Below are 14,625 nucleotides of genomic sequence, written 5' to 3' on the forward strand. Positions count from 1 at the left end.
GCTTAACTTCTCATGATTAGATTGGTGGCATCAACTAACTCACTCTTTGGTTACCTAGCAACAACCTGCAGAGTAATGTGCAAGGCAACAATTTCGGTTTTCGCCACCATGCCTCGTAACGGCTTAAAATGTACAATGGCATGGAAAACCGTGGCTAAAACAGGAAAGGTCACGCTACCAGTTTGGTAGTATTTCAGATATTTAAAACAAAAAATAATAAACAATCAATGATATTGACATTTAATCGATGCCAGCGGACGTTTTTCTCGTGGTACGTTTTTTCAGACACACGGTCTGGCCCTGTCCTTTGCGCTTCAGTTTTCACTCGGCTACACGTCAGGCGATCCTCACCATGACGGGGAAAATGATGGCGGCCACGGTGGACTTGAGGATCCAGAGCAGAGCCAAGCACAGGACCTGGATGAAGGTGAAGAGGTGGATGCGTCTCTGGGGGACGTGGCGCAGGTAGATGAGGTCCGGCTGGTGCTTGGCTGGCATGAGGAGCAGCTGCAGACGGTCCATGAACTGTCGGGATTTTCAGACAATAAGATGAAGAAAAGTGAAATGAAAAGAAATCAGTACTTCTGTTGTGGGGTTTTTTCCACAAAAGCGTTCAGAGAAAGGCTGGCGCCTGAGAACTGGTTCTTAACTGGTTTTACTGGAAGTAAAAAGCAACAGAGAACAAGCCTGTCGTTTTACAAAAGGAGGGCCAGCCCGTCACGAATCTCTGTTCAGCTGTTTGGTTTCAATTCTGGCAGGAATACCCAACTTTTGATCAGTGATTTAAACACTGATGGACCAGAATCTACACAAGAACAGGTGATACTGAAGGTACAACAGTATTTATATGCCAAGAATATACAATTAAGGTTTATAGTTACAGTTACTCATTCAATAGTTTGGCTCTCTTCAGGTTATGTACATTTGTTGCTATGACAATACCTAGTGCCTACCAATACTAATATTAACTCCTCTTTGCTGTTGCAACTACACTGAATGTAAATGGAAACCTTTTTGGAGGGCGGGGAAATGTATGAGACAGCCCAAAACAGAGTATTTGCATAACTGTGAAAAGAAAATGATTTGAGTTTTTGTAAATACTAACAATATTCTGAAAAGTGTGGATTTGTGCATTTGTGTTCAGCCCATCCTGGCACACAAATTTATTTTGTATTTAATTAAATGCACAGTTTCCTCCTTAGACAATTCATCTTTTTGTAACAAAAAGAAATGTTCACAATTATCCACTTCCTGATGGTTTGCTGCACAAAACGAGCAACTGTGAAGTTTATTATTGCGGCATCAAATGTGAGACGCACAGAGGGCTATGAAAAAGGCACTGTAAAGTATAAGCTAAGTACCAATGCTAGTTAGAGTGGAGCAACTCACCTGGACACCATTGAGAGACGCCACGCCCATATAGAGGAACACACCATAGAGAACAGGCTTCGGGATGAACTGCAGAAAACAAAGCAAAAACGATATCCGTTTTATACATGCAGATGAATGTAGTATCAGCAGCTAAAGTTAAATTATAAATAAGAAAATAGAATAGTTTTGTGTGTTAAAGCTCCAGCTAGTTTAAAGTAGCTCACAGATAACAGATTAGACAACAGTTTGAGGGAAAACTACTTTTCCACGCCTGGAAAATAAATGGCCACCAGGGGGCGCAGCAGCTCCAACAACAGCCTCCGCTCAGGTTCTTTCCCAGCTTAATGAGGGAATGGAAACTCTACACTCTTCTCCAACTGGAGCTTAAAGTCCTGATGAATTTCACATCGAATTAGTTCAGGTACGGGGGCTTCTAATCGGATGAGCGGAAGATTTTAAATGATTTTTAAAAAATAAAGACAAGTGACGAGAGCTCGTCCAAAAGGGACGGACTGTAATCCGCGTTTCCATGGAGGAATTAGGAGCTGGACGGAATACCTTCAGGATAGGAGCCATGAAGACGGAGAGTCCTGTCAGGAGGAACACAAAGATGCCAGTGACTCTTTGTTCCCTGGATGGAGGGGGGGGAAGAAATAGGAAAATCAGCGTCATTTGTAAAGCCTGAAAGTTTTCACATGCAAGGACTCTGACTTCTGAAGCTTTATGATGGGTTCTAAGCACATAAAAGGAGGTAAAAGTTAATTAAAAACGATGTTATGGAAATTTCTGTCGTCAGCTATAGAGATCGACGACGACGTCATGGAAACTGATCAGAACTTCTCACCAATACTTGAAAACACGTGAAAAAAAAGGGCCGTAAATATGATAGAAGAAATATATAAAAATGAAGCAACCACTCACCTGACGCCCAGGAACTTGGGCTGCTCTCCAGGGGCGGAGGTCTGGGTCTCCATTTTCAGAGAGTCGATGTGGGCGATGGAGATGACGGTAGCAGCTACATACCATGGCAACCCCATGAAGGAGCAGAGAATCATCAGGATGGCCACCCAGAACAGGTCCAGGTGATAACCGGCCCCTTTCTGAGCACGAACAGAGAAGACAACGGGTTTGATAGGGTTGTGATGGTTGCATCTACTGGAGTAGATGCAAGTTTTTACTATGATGTATTTTTTAATTTTACTTGAATAATGAAGGATCGCTACTGTTACTACAGAGATTTCTGGATACTCGGCCCACTACGAGGGACTTCGTTGAATTCAAAACAAGCTTATTTTAACCAAAGATTCACACACCTGCATTGTGTGTTTTATATTGAAAAAAAAATTTTTTGGGGGGAAAAAAATTGTTCTTTTGATGGACTTGGTTGTTTTGTAGTTATGTTATTTGTAGGAATTTTCATTTTGGTCTTTAAAATACCAACATTTCCACATAACTTTAGGTTTTGGTTTATCTAATGATGTCATTTGTTTTAAATATTAAGTGATCGAAGTTTTGATCAGTTACTCGGTACTCAAGTTGCCTTTTAACCAGACTTTTTTTTTTTTTTTTTTTAAATCCGAGGACTACTTTTTACTTTTACTTGAGTAAAAATGTGAAACGCCTGGCACTACTGACTAAATGAGTTGGCCTTTCACATAACTTAAGGAAAAAGCTTAAACAGCTGTGAATATTTTTGTGTTGTATTGTATATACTGTTAAGAAAATACATTTAAAATATGCTAGTTTTAAAACTTAACAACATGTCTTGATTGACATAGCCTAAATATAGTTTTTGGACTAATGTTTATGTTACCTGTAGCTATAGCAGATTGCCTGCTGAATCTTTTGATCTGCCCTTTTGTCTGTGTGGGAAAGAATCAGGAGAAGGTCCAGCTTTCACACTGATCTGCGATGAGCCATAAAACAACATGAGTTCAGGCCAATGGAGGAGAAGCTCCACTTCCACTTTGTTTAGATAAAGGGACAACTGATGTTCGATCTTGAAAACAAATTGTAGGGAGTTTCTAACTTTTAAGAGGGTCCGAGACGGCTCCTGGTTGGATGAGCAAAGATACGCCTTATTTGAATAAATTAAAGAGAAGAATACGTCTTTACCATAAAAGTTTGTGCACGTGAGGAACAAACCAGATTTGCTTTTGCAACTCTCCAAAGACGTCTTTGAAGTGTCTGTGTTGTTGATGTCATGTTACACTTTTAAATGTAAGAATAAACTCTGAAAATGTATGACGTGGAGCGTTGACTGTCATCTCTGTGTGGCTTTTGTTTCCACGAATGGAATCATTGAATCAGGGAGCACAAGAGACTATAATGAGCCAGAACTTAATGATTTTATTCTCTACACTACCCACCTTTGTGAATGAATGAAAACTAGCTTAAATTTAAAAAAAGAGTCATTTCTCCCCCATGTACTTAAACGCCTCATTTATTACTGAGCTCTTTGTCTTCACCATCTTTTTCTCAATGTAATTTAAAAGTGGTTATCATATACAGCTCCAGAATATTTCTTAAGTTGGTGGTTCAAAAATGAACCTTTTGTCACTGGAGTACTTTACAAGGTCAAAATGTTCAATTTTCCTTAAAAACAAAATGTGATTACTGATGTACGACAGACATAAAGATCTTCTTCGTACATTTAACAATGTTCAGGTGAACTGCCTACCTTTAGCTTGTGTTCTTTCCTGTTCACAATCACTGCAGTGATCTGCTGATCCATGAAGATCAGAATCGTGACCAAGAGGGCAGGAAGTGCAGCTGCCAGGTACACCCACCAGGGGTTTCCTCCAAAAGGAGGAATAAACCAGCCCCGTGCTGGACTTGTGGGCTGAATAAAGAAAAATAAAGGGGGAAAAAAGCATTAGTTGTAATGGTCAATACTTCTGCTGGACAATCCACATGCAAGAACATGGCTAACATCCGATGCATGAAATTAAGGTAGCAGGTACCCAAACTCTCCGTAGGTTTCGATTACTTGCGCATTAATACGGGCAAAGAAAGCCGTCTCTGTGCTCGCAACGAGAAGAGCGTCGGTTCTCACATCATCTGTAATCACCTTTTGCCCACTCCTCCACCGAAAGGGAGGCCTGCCAGCCAGCCGTCCAACATTTGAGCTCAGAAATTTCTAAGCATGCCTGTGTCTTAGTTTCAAGGTAATATGTGTCCAACTGAGCAAACTACAAAGAGCACATTGAGCAGGGGACTTTAAGGAATTAGGGAGGCTTTCTTGCAGAAACATGGATCATTAACGGTGTAATCTAAGGAAACAGCACTCTGCTCACCACAGCACCGGCCTTTGTCTAAGGTGGAGGGGGCGTCCAGCGTCCCGGGGGCCCGTGTGAGGCCCCCAAACTGACTTCAGTTCAAGAACGGCATGTTTGGCCAACCCACCACAGGTGTCGAATGTAAAAGGAGACTATTCCATTTTTAGTTGGGGCAAAATTATCAGATTTTCTCACAATAAAAAAAAATGTTGGCAATAAAACAATCACTGGTCTTTGAATGACCACGCTCTTTGCATTCTCTTGCAAGCAAGCACCACATCCATTCATTTTTACTCAAAAGCTGAGTTTGATGCATCCAAATCTGCTTCTAATTAATGTATTTAACATGGATTAAAACAGCAAGAGTTTTCAAATAAACTGCATATTGATTTTATGGCTCAGAAATGACTAAAGGTTATAGTTTTTCCAGTTGATACCTAGACAATTTGCAAAACAACTTTTTTCGTAGCAATAATAATATGCACACCCCTTCCCAACAACAAATCTGACTACTTTATTTGTTTAACTAAAAAAAATCACATGCTTAGTTTATTGTTGAGTTGATAAGAATATTTTTTGGCCTTCAAGTCGTTTTGAGTCGACGATTTTGGCCCGTGTGTCAAAATGTTTGGACAACCCTGGTCTAAAGCATATCCAGCACCAAGGTGTCAAGCCCACATTGAAAACCATGCATCTATGTGTATATGAAATGTGTAGCGATTACCTTAAATTCACTAGGCACTATGAGCTTCGGAGTGTCCACACCGACCAAGGCGTCAATGCCACAGAAGAGAAGAATGGTCAAGATGATGGCAAAGTCACTGATGAGCTTCCTCACCTGGACAGGGGACATCACTGAAGGTTAGAGAGTTTATTTTAAGGGGAAAAAAATAGCTGAAAATGTTCCACCTATTACTAATCAAAGATAACTCTAAACCACTGGGTTTTGGTCTCGATTTAAAAAAAGAACTAGGTGTTTTGGCATCTTTGCAGTTTTCTGAAAGTTTGTTGTGGATTTGTGGTGCATAAAAGCTGAATGCTGCTTCTCCATGTTTGCTTCTGGGGATGCAGCGTAGACAAAAGACAAACACACGGATAAGTTTCTAGATCTTGCTTGGACTTTCGTCCTTTGATCCTAGAAATGTTCTTCAGGTGATAGAAGGCCGACTTTGTAACTGTCTTTATGCGTCTCTGAAGGTTCAGAGACACCCCGATTTTGGGCCTGGTGTTGTACAATCAAAAATGTCAGAAGCACAGCTTCCAGTGGTATAGCACCCCCTAGAGTCGATAGTCTGCAGAGCCTTTAGCTGCCAATACAGCTGAAATTCTTCTGTATCTCTACCAGTTTGCAGAATTACAGACCGAAAGCTTTGCCCGTTCTTTAGCTCAGTCAAAGATGAGCTATTGTTCATCACTCACTGTTGTGGGGAAGAATCTACTCGTCTTGAACTTCTTCAGAGCCATGGAGCAGGTGTAGGTCCCAAGGAACAGGATGAAGGACATCAGGGTAATGTCAGGTACATAGTCACAGGCCTTTCCGACCAGCAGCCCTCCGAACTCCTTACACTGATGCTGGGTCAGGGACGCCCAGGTGGCGTTCTCCTGCTGGAGAGGCCGGGAGTAAACAAAGAGTTGGGTGAGAAAAAGTTTGAAAAACCGATCCCTGAATCCAGGCTGTTAACACCGTTCAATTTTGTGTTTTTAGAGGACAAGGACACCACATACCAGATCGGTACGGTTTGTCCAGGCAGAAGTATCAAGGAGTGTTGATGAATTACCTAGAAGGAAAAAAAAAAGAAAAAAAAGAAAAAAGGAACAATGATATCTAATCAGTGAAGCGGGAATGCTTTTGATGTCGGCTGAATCGCTCTTTGTCAGTTTAAATCTGTTGTAGAGGATGGGAAAGTCAGCAGGGGTGTCATTTGTTATTTCCAACGCAGACGTGTAAATAACACACAAGTGCCGACACCATGACAAATTCAGCAACATCAATCAGCACCACGGTGACCGGGTTTGGACTGTCAAGCTGCGGGATACGCACCCGCTACGCAGCGGCAGTCGTACTGAGTGATGAGGTTGTGATCAAACTCCGAGTTGATGGGGTTGTGGTGGGCCAGCTTTATCATCTTCTTGAATGCGTCATAGATGAAGATGAAGCTGATAAGCGCAGAGAAGCCTTCCTCTGTGAAGCGTGTGAAGTACTGCACCAGGAAGCTTGCATCGGTGGCAACCAGCACCAAGCAGAACAAACCAGACCACAGGCCGATCCACAGCCGAAACTCGAGGTAGTCGAAACCATTGTCTCTGAGTGCGGATGAGGGGGGGGGAGACAAAAAACAAAGTAGTTTCAGTGAAAGTGGCAACTTAAAGAGACCGCTACGCCTCTGAGAATTCAGATTTTTAACACAAACTCAGTAAACTAAAGCTCTTGTGATACAACATTCTTTTTAAGCAAACTCCACGCAGCATTAGCTGCAGCAGACAAGCTAATGTTAGCTGACTAACAAGCTAGTGTTAGCTTCTTGGGCTTGGGTTACAACTTTAGAAGTTTTGAAATAATCTCCAACCTTCCTCAATGTCCTGCTTTTGACAGACGCAATTTTATTAATAAGATCTATTCTATTACTAAGATCTATTCTATTAATAACATCTATTCTATTAATAACATCTATTTCCAAGTCAAAGATTTTAGATGCACCTGTTGTAGCTGATGTCATATTATTTAAGCAGCAGTAGAAATAACTGCTACTTTTCTGTTTTAAATAAAAGTAATTAACATTTTTGCTAACTATATTTGTGTAAATACCTTCATGGTTAAGTACCATGTTATTATGATAATGTCGTGCCAGGCCCATGACAGCTCTTCGATGGAGAAAGCAAAACCCTAAATTAAAGGGCTCCACATGCAACTGCACCACACGCTTTTATCTATTTAGCATCTGTGGCGCAGGGCAAGAAACGCTTGTGTGCAGCCTAGCAGCTGCTACCAACGCTGGAACCGCTTGCAGGGCACAGACACCCACAACATTCTCCACTCACAGCACAAAAATAAATGAGAGTGAATTATTGATAACGGAACAGAGTCAGCATGTTGTCTGGTAATGCTAGAAGACCGACTGAGGGGCTTAAAGCAGAGCCAAGAGAGACACGTCGGCATTGCACAGCCTTTGGTGATTGTGAAATGATTCTGTACGTACAATTTTTTATCATCGCGTGAGGAAAGATCACTCATCGTAATAACGCTGCTGAGTTCAGCGTTATTACAGGAACCAGTGTTTATTTATGTTTTTTTGTTGTTTTTTTGCAGTGTGCCCAACATCGTGTTCTAAATAAGAAGGTTTAACGCTGTTCTTGTCTAATCAATCAGAACAGGAAGCTAACAGTCAAACCGTTCTGCAAACAATCTATAAGTGCCAAGAGATTTACAGCAGGAACTATCGGCCCACTTGCAGCAATCTAAAAAAAAAAAAAAAAGAAAGAAACATCCGTGCTCTACGTGTTGATAGTTTCATATACCATAGAGCTGCTGCTCTGGATTCTCAATGCAATTTCCCTCTTGTCTTTATTCCTAACATCATGTTTGCATGATGACTATCCAGTTAAAGGAGAAATCCTGTGACTGACTAGGGTTCACTGGGAGGTACTCACTTGCTGAAATTGAAGAGAAGTCTTTCGAACACAAGCACCGGGCCTGTACTACTGAGGATAGTCAGGGGCTGACCTGCTAGCAGGCAGAACACTGCTCCTGACAGCGCCGTACCGAGGAAACTTTCCAACACTCCCTGCGGCGCACATCAAAAACAAGTTAAGGTTGTTTTCACCGAGGTGACAGAGAGAAGAATTGAAGCAAATTATGACTATAAATGTACCAGAAACACATTTTATCACAAGTATTGTACAGCTTTACCGTCACAAGTCGACGCTAAATTTGTTCTTATGCAGATGACACTTTAGTTTTTCTTGGAGATAGCATAAATTGGGGTGGGCCCATTAAATGTTTATTCGTTTACAACATAATGTTGAGAAGAACAATGAACAGCAGTCATTGCTCTGAAGCAATGACTAAGAAAGGCTATCCCAGGGCAGGGATTCCCTCTTTACCCACATTATAAAACAGGATTGCGTTAGAGTGATGAAGTCCAGGATTGAAGGTGGGGGGTTCATTTAACACCCATGCTGTGGCTACAATGGCTGAGTAATCTGGATCTGTGGTTATTTACAGCTCTGGCAAATCCCCCGCACACGGCCGATGCTCTCTGCATGTGTCCGTCACAGCAGAGGCCAACGCAAGTACGGCTCCCGCCAGACAGGCCGTCACCTAACAGGTGCATGTGGATGACAGCGGCCGACCCTGCGTGGTATTATAGATAAGTTAGAAATTCCTGAAAGGAATCCGCAGTTTGGTTCAGCAAATGGATTTACTTTGAGCTTCTAAGCCTTAAATTAGCATGGCTTAGCAGCTGAAGAGACAAAATTGGTTTAACATGAGCAGCGATGACGGAACGATGAGCTCAGCTGACGGCCGATGCCAAGTCAGCGTCCATTGACTCTGCGTCAAAACTTGGGATTGTTTAAATGACTTAAAGTTAACAGGTAACATCCGGCCACCCAGGTACTGCACTTTATACATCGTCCTCATGTCCTCCCCGCTTCCTTAATCAAACGAAGGCATTTTGACGAGTAAGGCTACCTGCATGTTGTCTGTAGCGTCTCCGAGCAAGCCTCCGAACGTGATTGCGTTGGTGACCGTGCCCAGATAGATGAACAGGATGGCAGACAGAGACTGAATGTGGAGGGCGTCGTAAAAGTCGCTGGCGAAAAACGGCAGCTTTCGCTTCACGTCCAGGATAAGACCGCCGCAAAACCTTAAAAAGACAGAGAGAGCCGTTGGAGTTTTTCAGCTTCACATGACAGCTCAGTTTGATCAAAGACATTGGAGGTCCACAAGGTGTGATAAAGATTGGCCTGGATACGTTTCTGTCACCGTTTCATAAGACGGGGAATGTTCTGAACAAAAGAAACACAATAAGGTTATTCAGCTGTGAAGTGCGTCCATTGTTCTGTAGTTCCTTGTTCCTGACTGAAAAGTTTACTGGAGAACAAAGGCTGAAAGACTTTCATTTGACACCAGACATGTGTCATCCTGACAGCAATTGGAGACAATCAGGATTATAAAAAATGATGCTAATACACTCATCTGTCAAAAACTTTCCACAAGAAAATTCAAAAACATACCATGCTTCTTTTTTTTTTAAGGTATCAGCTCCTGTCGTTCTCATTTGAACTTGTCTCGCCACTTATAATGATTTCACAATGGTATGAAAAATTCGAATTACTTTTTTGTGCACTGCAGCTCCTCTCCCACTTGGTGCCCTCCTCCTCCTCCTCCGCCTCCGTGTCCCGTATCGTGGGGGGTGTCCCCGTTCATCTGAGGAGCCTCTCCTCCGGCGTACATGTTCTTTCTTTAAAAGCACACAAAAAAAATTTATTGTCTTCAGATTAAAGAAGAAAAAAAAAGAGCCTACGATTCAATAAATGTTTAGCGTAAAGATGCGTAGCAAAAATAAATTTGTCTTTTGTTGTGTGGCAAAGTCTCACAACCAGCACTTAGAAAAACACGACCAGCACTTATTAAAGAAACTCTCTTCTTCACTTCTGGCAGACATATTTTTTTTACTTTGAAGCAGTGATCCATTTTGTGGAAACACAACAGATTTTATGAATATTACTCAAGATCCTAAGGCATTCACGTCAAAATAGATTGCTTCACTTTTGATATTTAATTAAATGTTCTGCTCTCAGAGGATCACACGCCCACATGGTCTTATTTGGTTTTGTTTGATGTGAGGCCTCTGACGGGAACGTATGCATTACGCAACATGTCAAACAGCTGAGTCGGTTTGTTTACTTTAAAGGCTTCGTCCAAATGTTTCCATTCGCTAATGTAAAATCTGAAAATACAAAGTTAGGCGTCCAAAACTAAAACAAAAGGTGTCACGTGGCGGCTAATCAAATGAATGGCAGCTTCTTTAATTTGGAATATAATGCGGATCAGATCAGACCTTTTGTCTGAGGAGGGAAGGGACTTGGGCGGCTCGATTCTGATGTCGGGGTCCCACTCGCCAGGAGGAAGGACGATCACTTCGTCCAGGAACTCATCGATTCCAGCCAGCAGGTCCTTCCTGCCTTTCGCTTTGTAGGCGATGTCGTGAAACACCTTCGATTGAAACAAAAACCGACCGATTACCATTTAAGAAATGAACGTGTGCTTTTCTTTTTTCTTTTTGCAATCCAGTGCCTGGAAACAGAAACAAACAGAAAAAATAAATAAACAAATAAAATCTGCAACTTCAACAACTGAGTGGAAAAAAAGTATTTCCTAATAGCTTTGTTTTCCCTGAGCGAAGGGTACAGCACGTCACTGACTGTAATTTATGGCACCTAAAAATCACCGCTATGCAGATGTTTCCCAATGCGCACACACATACGGGTTTACGCCACCACCGAGCCTCCCAGTGTGTATAGTACTACCACTAAACAACACGTCAGGCAGCGAGTCAAAAATACTTCAAACGTCTGATAAACCTGCGACACCACCGTTCTGGTGGGAGCTGAGGGGGTAAAGTTTAACTTGAGGAAACCCAGAGCAAACTCTTCCTAAAACTACTATATCAACAGAGAGCATGTGAACGGGAGAGCTGAGGCCTGTGGGAAAAATGCAGGCCACGTGCTCCCAGTATTAAAAATGCTGAAGGCGTCGATCTTTCTGACAAATACTGTGGCAGGTGTACGAAAGACACCAAGCAGGAAGATTGAAGAAATGCTTTATTCCAATCGTTTTGCTTATAATTTCAGCTAGAAGTTGGCCGACAGCAGGACTGTTTCCTTATTGGTAGAAAACGAGCTACGTGGCCAATTTTATAAAATCACAACCTGTTTGTTCCTTTGCACTGCTTGCCAGGGTGCCAGATAGTCTAACCGCATCATTTTACTGATCCAACAAATCTGAGTTTTCCAAAACAAACCTAGTGTTCGGCCTTTACAATAACGTTAACGGGGCAGAGAGATGCTTTACTGGCTGCTGTGGCTTTCTGCCTTTCCGTGGTTCGTCACGTGCTCCATGTTCAGAAGGTTGCACAGAAAGCAGCGGAAACTCTGGTCGTTAAAGTTTAAGACGTACGAAGCGAAAATAAGGTAAACTTTACGAAGCAAGAAACCAACTTTTTAAACCGTTTTCCACAAACGATCACCTGGAACTGCTTTAAAATACGAGACGACAATCAAAGCGTGACACTATAAAACAACCGTTAGCCTAGCATGGAAACATCTGCGGCAGGAGCAAGAGGGGAATTTATTAATGACAGCAGACTGTACAGATTATGAACATTATTGGTGAATCAGTTAAATTTGACACCAGGAGAAAACTAATACAAACCAGGTGGTGAAATGGAGCATGTAGCAAACACTGATTTTTATTTTACCTTTGGCGTATTACTAAACTGGGTCTTAGTATTTACCAAATGTCTATTCTTAAATGACTAAATTAGTATTGGCAGACAAGAAATATCTTGATCTGGACATCTCTTCCATAGTTTTTAAGAAAAAACATATTCTCAATATCGACTTACCTCATCGGACATCAGGGTAGCGATTGCTCTTCCGATCTCTCGGTAAGACTTGGACTTTCCTTTAGGTCCCAACAGTACAAACATAAATCTAGGTACGACATGAAAGTATTCATTTAGTTTTGTTTTGTTTAATTCATGTTTCCGTGCGACATCAGTAGGTCACGGGAGGATTTTTACAGCAGAGTACCTCGTGGGCACGGGGACTTCAGTAAGCGCTCCCAGCATAACGGCCTGCTGCAGACGGACAAAAGCAACAAACGGGGTTTCCAGGAAGTCCACCTCTCCGACCAGCACGTTTGATGCCTCGGCATCGCGGGGCAACTTTTTCATGAACTTATTCTTCAGCTGTGGAACAAATCAGAGAGAGAGAAGACAGAGTGAATGTGTGAGGCAGTGGAATAACATAGAATACCCTCAGGATCAATACTTAGCTTGCAAGATGGTTTATGAAGCACATAGGATTCATCCAATATCCATTTTAAGATTATGAAAACATGCCGACAAGACAAAGAAAGTAGTGTTGCTTTTATTGCCTTTAAGCATGTAGAACAGCGGTGGTGTCTGCCCTTTACTTGAATTATGTGGCAAAACGCATCTGGACTTTATGCCATCCAATAAACAAAGCTGACAAGCACGTATATCCAAAGTCTACACTAGTCTTACTTTGTAGTTGACAAGGGGACAAATACACATGTTATCCTATTTGTTACAATCCTAAAAACACCCATAGATTGCAGCACATTAAAGACATGGTGCAAAGTCTCGTCTTGCCTCGAACTCGTAGTTGAAGGCACTCATTCTGACTTTTACTTTGACAAAAAAAGAACCCGCGTGAAAAGTACCGCCAACTGCACCCAGGAGTTACACCAGTTCATCGAGGTAGGGCAATGCACTCCAGGACAACAACCCTCTACTGCCTCCCCAATCAGGAAACTGTGCGAAATGAGCAAAACGTGGTGCAATTGTGTTGCAAGCAAAATGCTTAGAATCATCAATAAGCAATGGAGTTGTTCTGTAAAACAAATATCTGTATCTTAGCACACTAAGGGTTCAACTGTTTGACTTTGGTTTCAAGTGTAAAAAATAAAATAAGAGCATAAAACAATCTGTATGTGTGTGTGTGCACTAGCATCAGATGGTTGAGAGGTTTTGGTTAATTAGGCAGTGTTGTGATAGAAACGCTTTGCCGCTGTCCGCTTCCCACATCCAAGGAATCATGTGCCTGCTGCTCTTTATTCAGGTCAAATTTTTTTAAGCTGAGGCCATCAAATGACTAATAAGAAGTAAACAATAGTATTACATCAAATCGGTGAATAAATTAGACGACAGTTAAAGAGCTAAAATAAGGATAAATAAAAAAGGACGTAGTTAAGGCCAAAATGGTTGAGCACATCCAAAGAGTTATTAAAAGTTGTTACATTTTAACCGGATCTGCCCTGCTTTTATCTCCTGCTGTGGATCCGTCACCGTCACTATGATAACAACTTACAGAGAGCTACTCCGTCCTGAACCATGGCGGTGGCAGAAATAGTCAATCTGAATCTTCAAAATAGGAAACACTAGAGAACATAATATTCATGCAATTCATTCGCATGTTTATCGACACGGCAACACACAAAGAAGAGTCACTCGACTCAATTTACCCATATTTACAGCCAGAGGAATATTTAATTGGAAAAAAATCAAGAATTGTGTTTATATTTCAACTATACACCCTGAGGAGGACGGAAAGAGAGAATTAAATAAAAAGTCTGGAGAGGTAACTGTTGGTGCAACCGCCTGGTTATGGTAAAAATCTATACATGTGGATGTGGATGGTGCTTTCACATTACCTGATCCTTTTCTGGTTTATCAGAGAAATCGCTCAGGCTGTTGGAGGTGAGGTTCCGGTGGGTCGTGGTAGGGCTACCTGCAGATAGACCGTATACATATATGCATTGTTTGAATCAAAAAGACAGGATGACGCAGTGAATTAGACATTTTCTGCCTTACGGGAGGTGAGCAAGAGTAAAGAAAAGCATGAGTCGGGCATACAGAAGGAGCCAGAAATATCAGCTAAATGTGGCAAGGCTTAAGCTTAACAAGTAATGCCAGATGGCCGTTCAGTCAGCGAGGAGAGCTGGGCTGTGTGGTCATCTCAGGGCTGCTGCTTGTAGGCGTCAGCAGACACATGCTGCTTAAGCAACTATTGGCAAATAGAGAGAGAGTGTAAACTTTGGAATTTTACTCCTTCGCCGTTATTGGCAGAAAACAGAGACGATAACGATCTCTGTTGCCCAACAAATATTCTAGTACATTCTAGTAAGAGTGCGTCCACATTCGAGTCAGTCTACGCGTCTAAATGTAAA

At 41.9% G+C, this 14,625-nt stretch overlaps 1 protein-coding gene across 4 annotated transcripts in view; it reads right to left on the reverse strand.

The window, feature by feature from the left end:
* Window positions 1-273: 273 nt before the first annotated feature.
* The window catches only part of LOC106963595 (electrogenic sodium bicarbonate cotransporter 1-like), a 35,135-nt gene continuing 20,783 nt past the window's right edge, over window positions 274-14,625 (reverse strand). For 2 of the 4 annotated variants that reach the window (XM_015058608.1, XM_015058607.1), the window contains exons 7-22: window positions 14,110-14,186; window positions 12,465-12,622; window positions 12,278-12,365; window positions 10,712-10,866; window positions 9,986-10,111; window positions 9,340-9,514; window positions 8,298-8,431; window positions 6,691-6,953; window positions 6,375-6,427; window positions 6,069-6,254; window positions 5,374-5,487; window positions 4,052-4,213; window positions 2,293-2,471; window positions 1,930-2,002; window positions 1,390-1,458; window positions 281-525 (exon numbers count right to left, since the gene is read on the reverse strand). In XM_015058608.1, coding sequence (XP_014914094.1) covers window positions 337-525; window positions 1,390-1,458; window positions 1,930-2,002; window positions 2,293-2,471; window positions 4,052-4,213; window positions 5,374-5,487; window positions 6,069-6,254; window positions 6,375-6,427; window positions 6,691-6,953; window positions 8,298-8,431; window positions 9,340-9,514; window positions 9,986-10,111; window positions 10,712-10,866; window positions 12,278-12,365; window positions 12,465-12,622; window positions 14,110-14,186 — 2,201 coding nt within the window. In that variant the 3' untranslated portion in view covers window positions 281-336. Of the gene's footprint in view, window positions 526-1,389; window positions 1,459-1,929; window positions 2,003-2,292; window positions 2,472-4,051; window positions 4,214-5,373; window positions 5,488-6,068; window positions 6,255-6,374; window positions 6,428-6,690; window positions 6,954-8,297; window positions 8,432-9,339; window positions 9,515-9,985; window positions 10,112-10,711; window positions 10,867-12,277; window positions 12,366-12,464; window positions 12,623-14,109; window positions 14,187-14,625 lie in introns of all 4 variants that reach the window. The other 2 variants (XM_015058605.1, XM_015058606.1) reach the window with 2 other exon arrangements.

The sequence above is a fragment of the Poecilia latipinna genome, unplaced genomic scaffold, assembly GCF_001443285.1.
Source record: "Poecilia latipinna isolate Pla-1442-1.1 unplaced genomic scaffold, P_latipinna-1.0 Scaffold1553, whole genome shotgun sequence".
In the NCBI taxonomy this organism is placed as follows: Eukaryota; Metazoa; Chordata; class Actinopteri; order Cyprinodontiformes; family Poeciliidae; genus Poecilia; species Poecilia latipinna.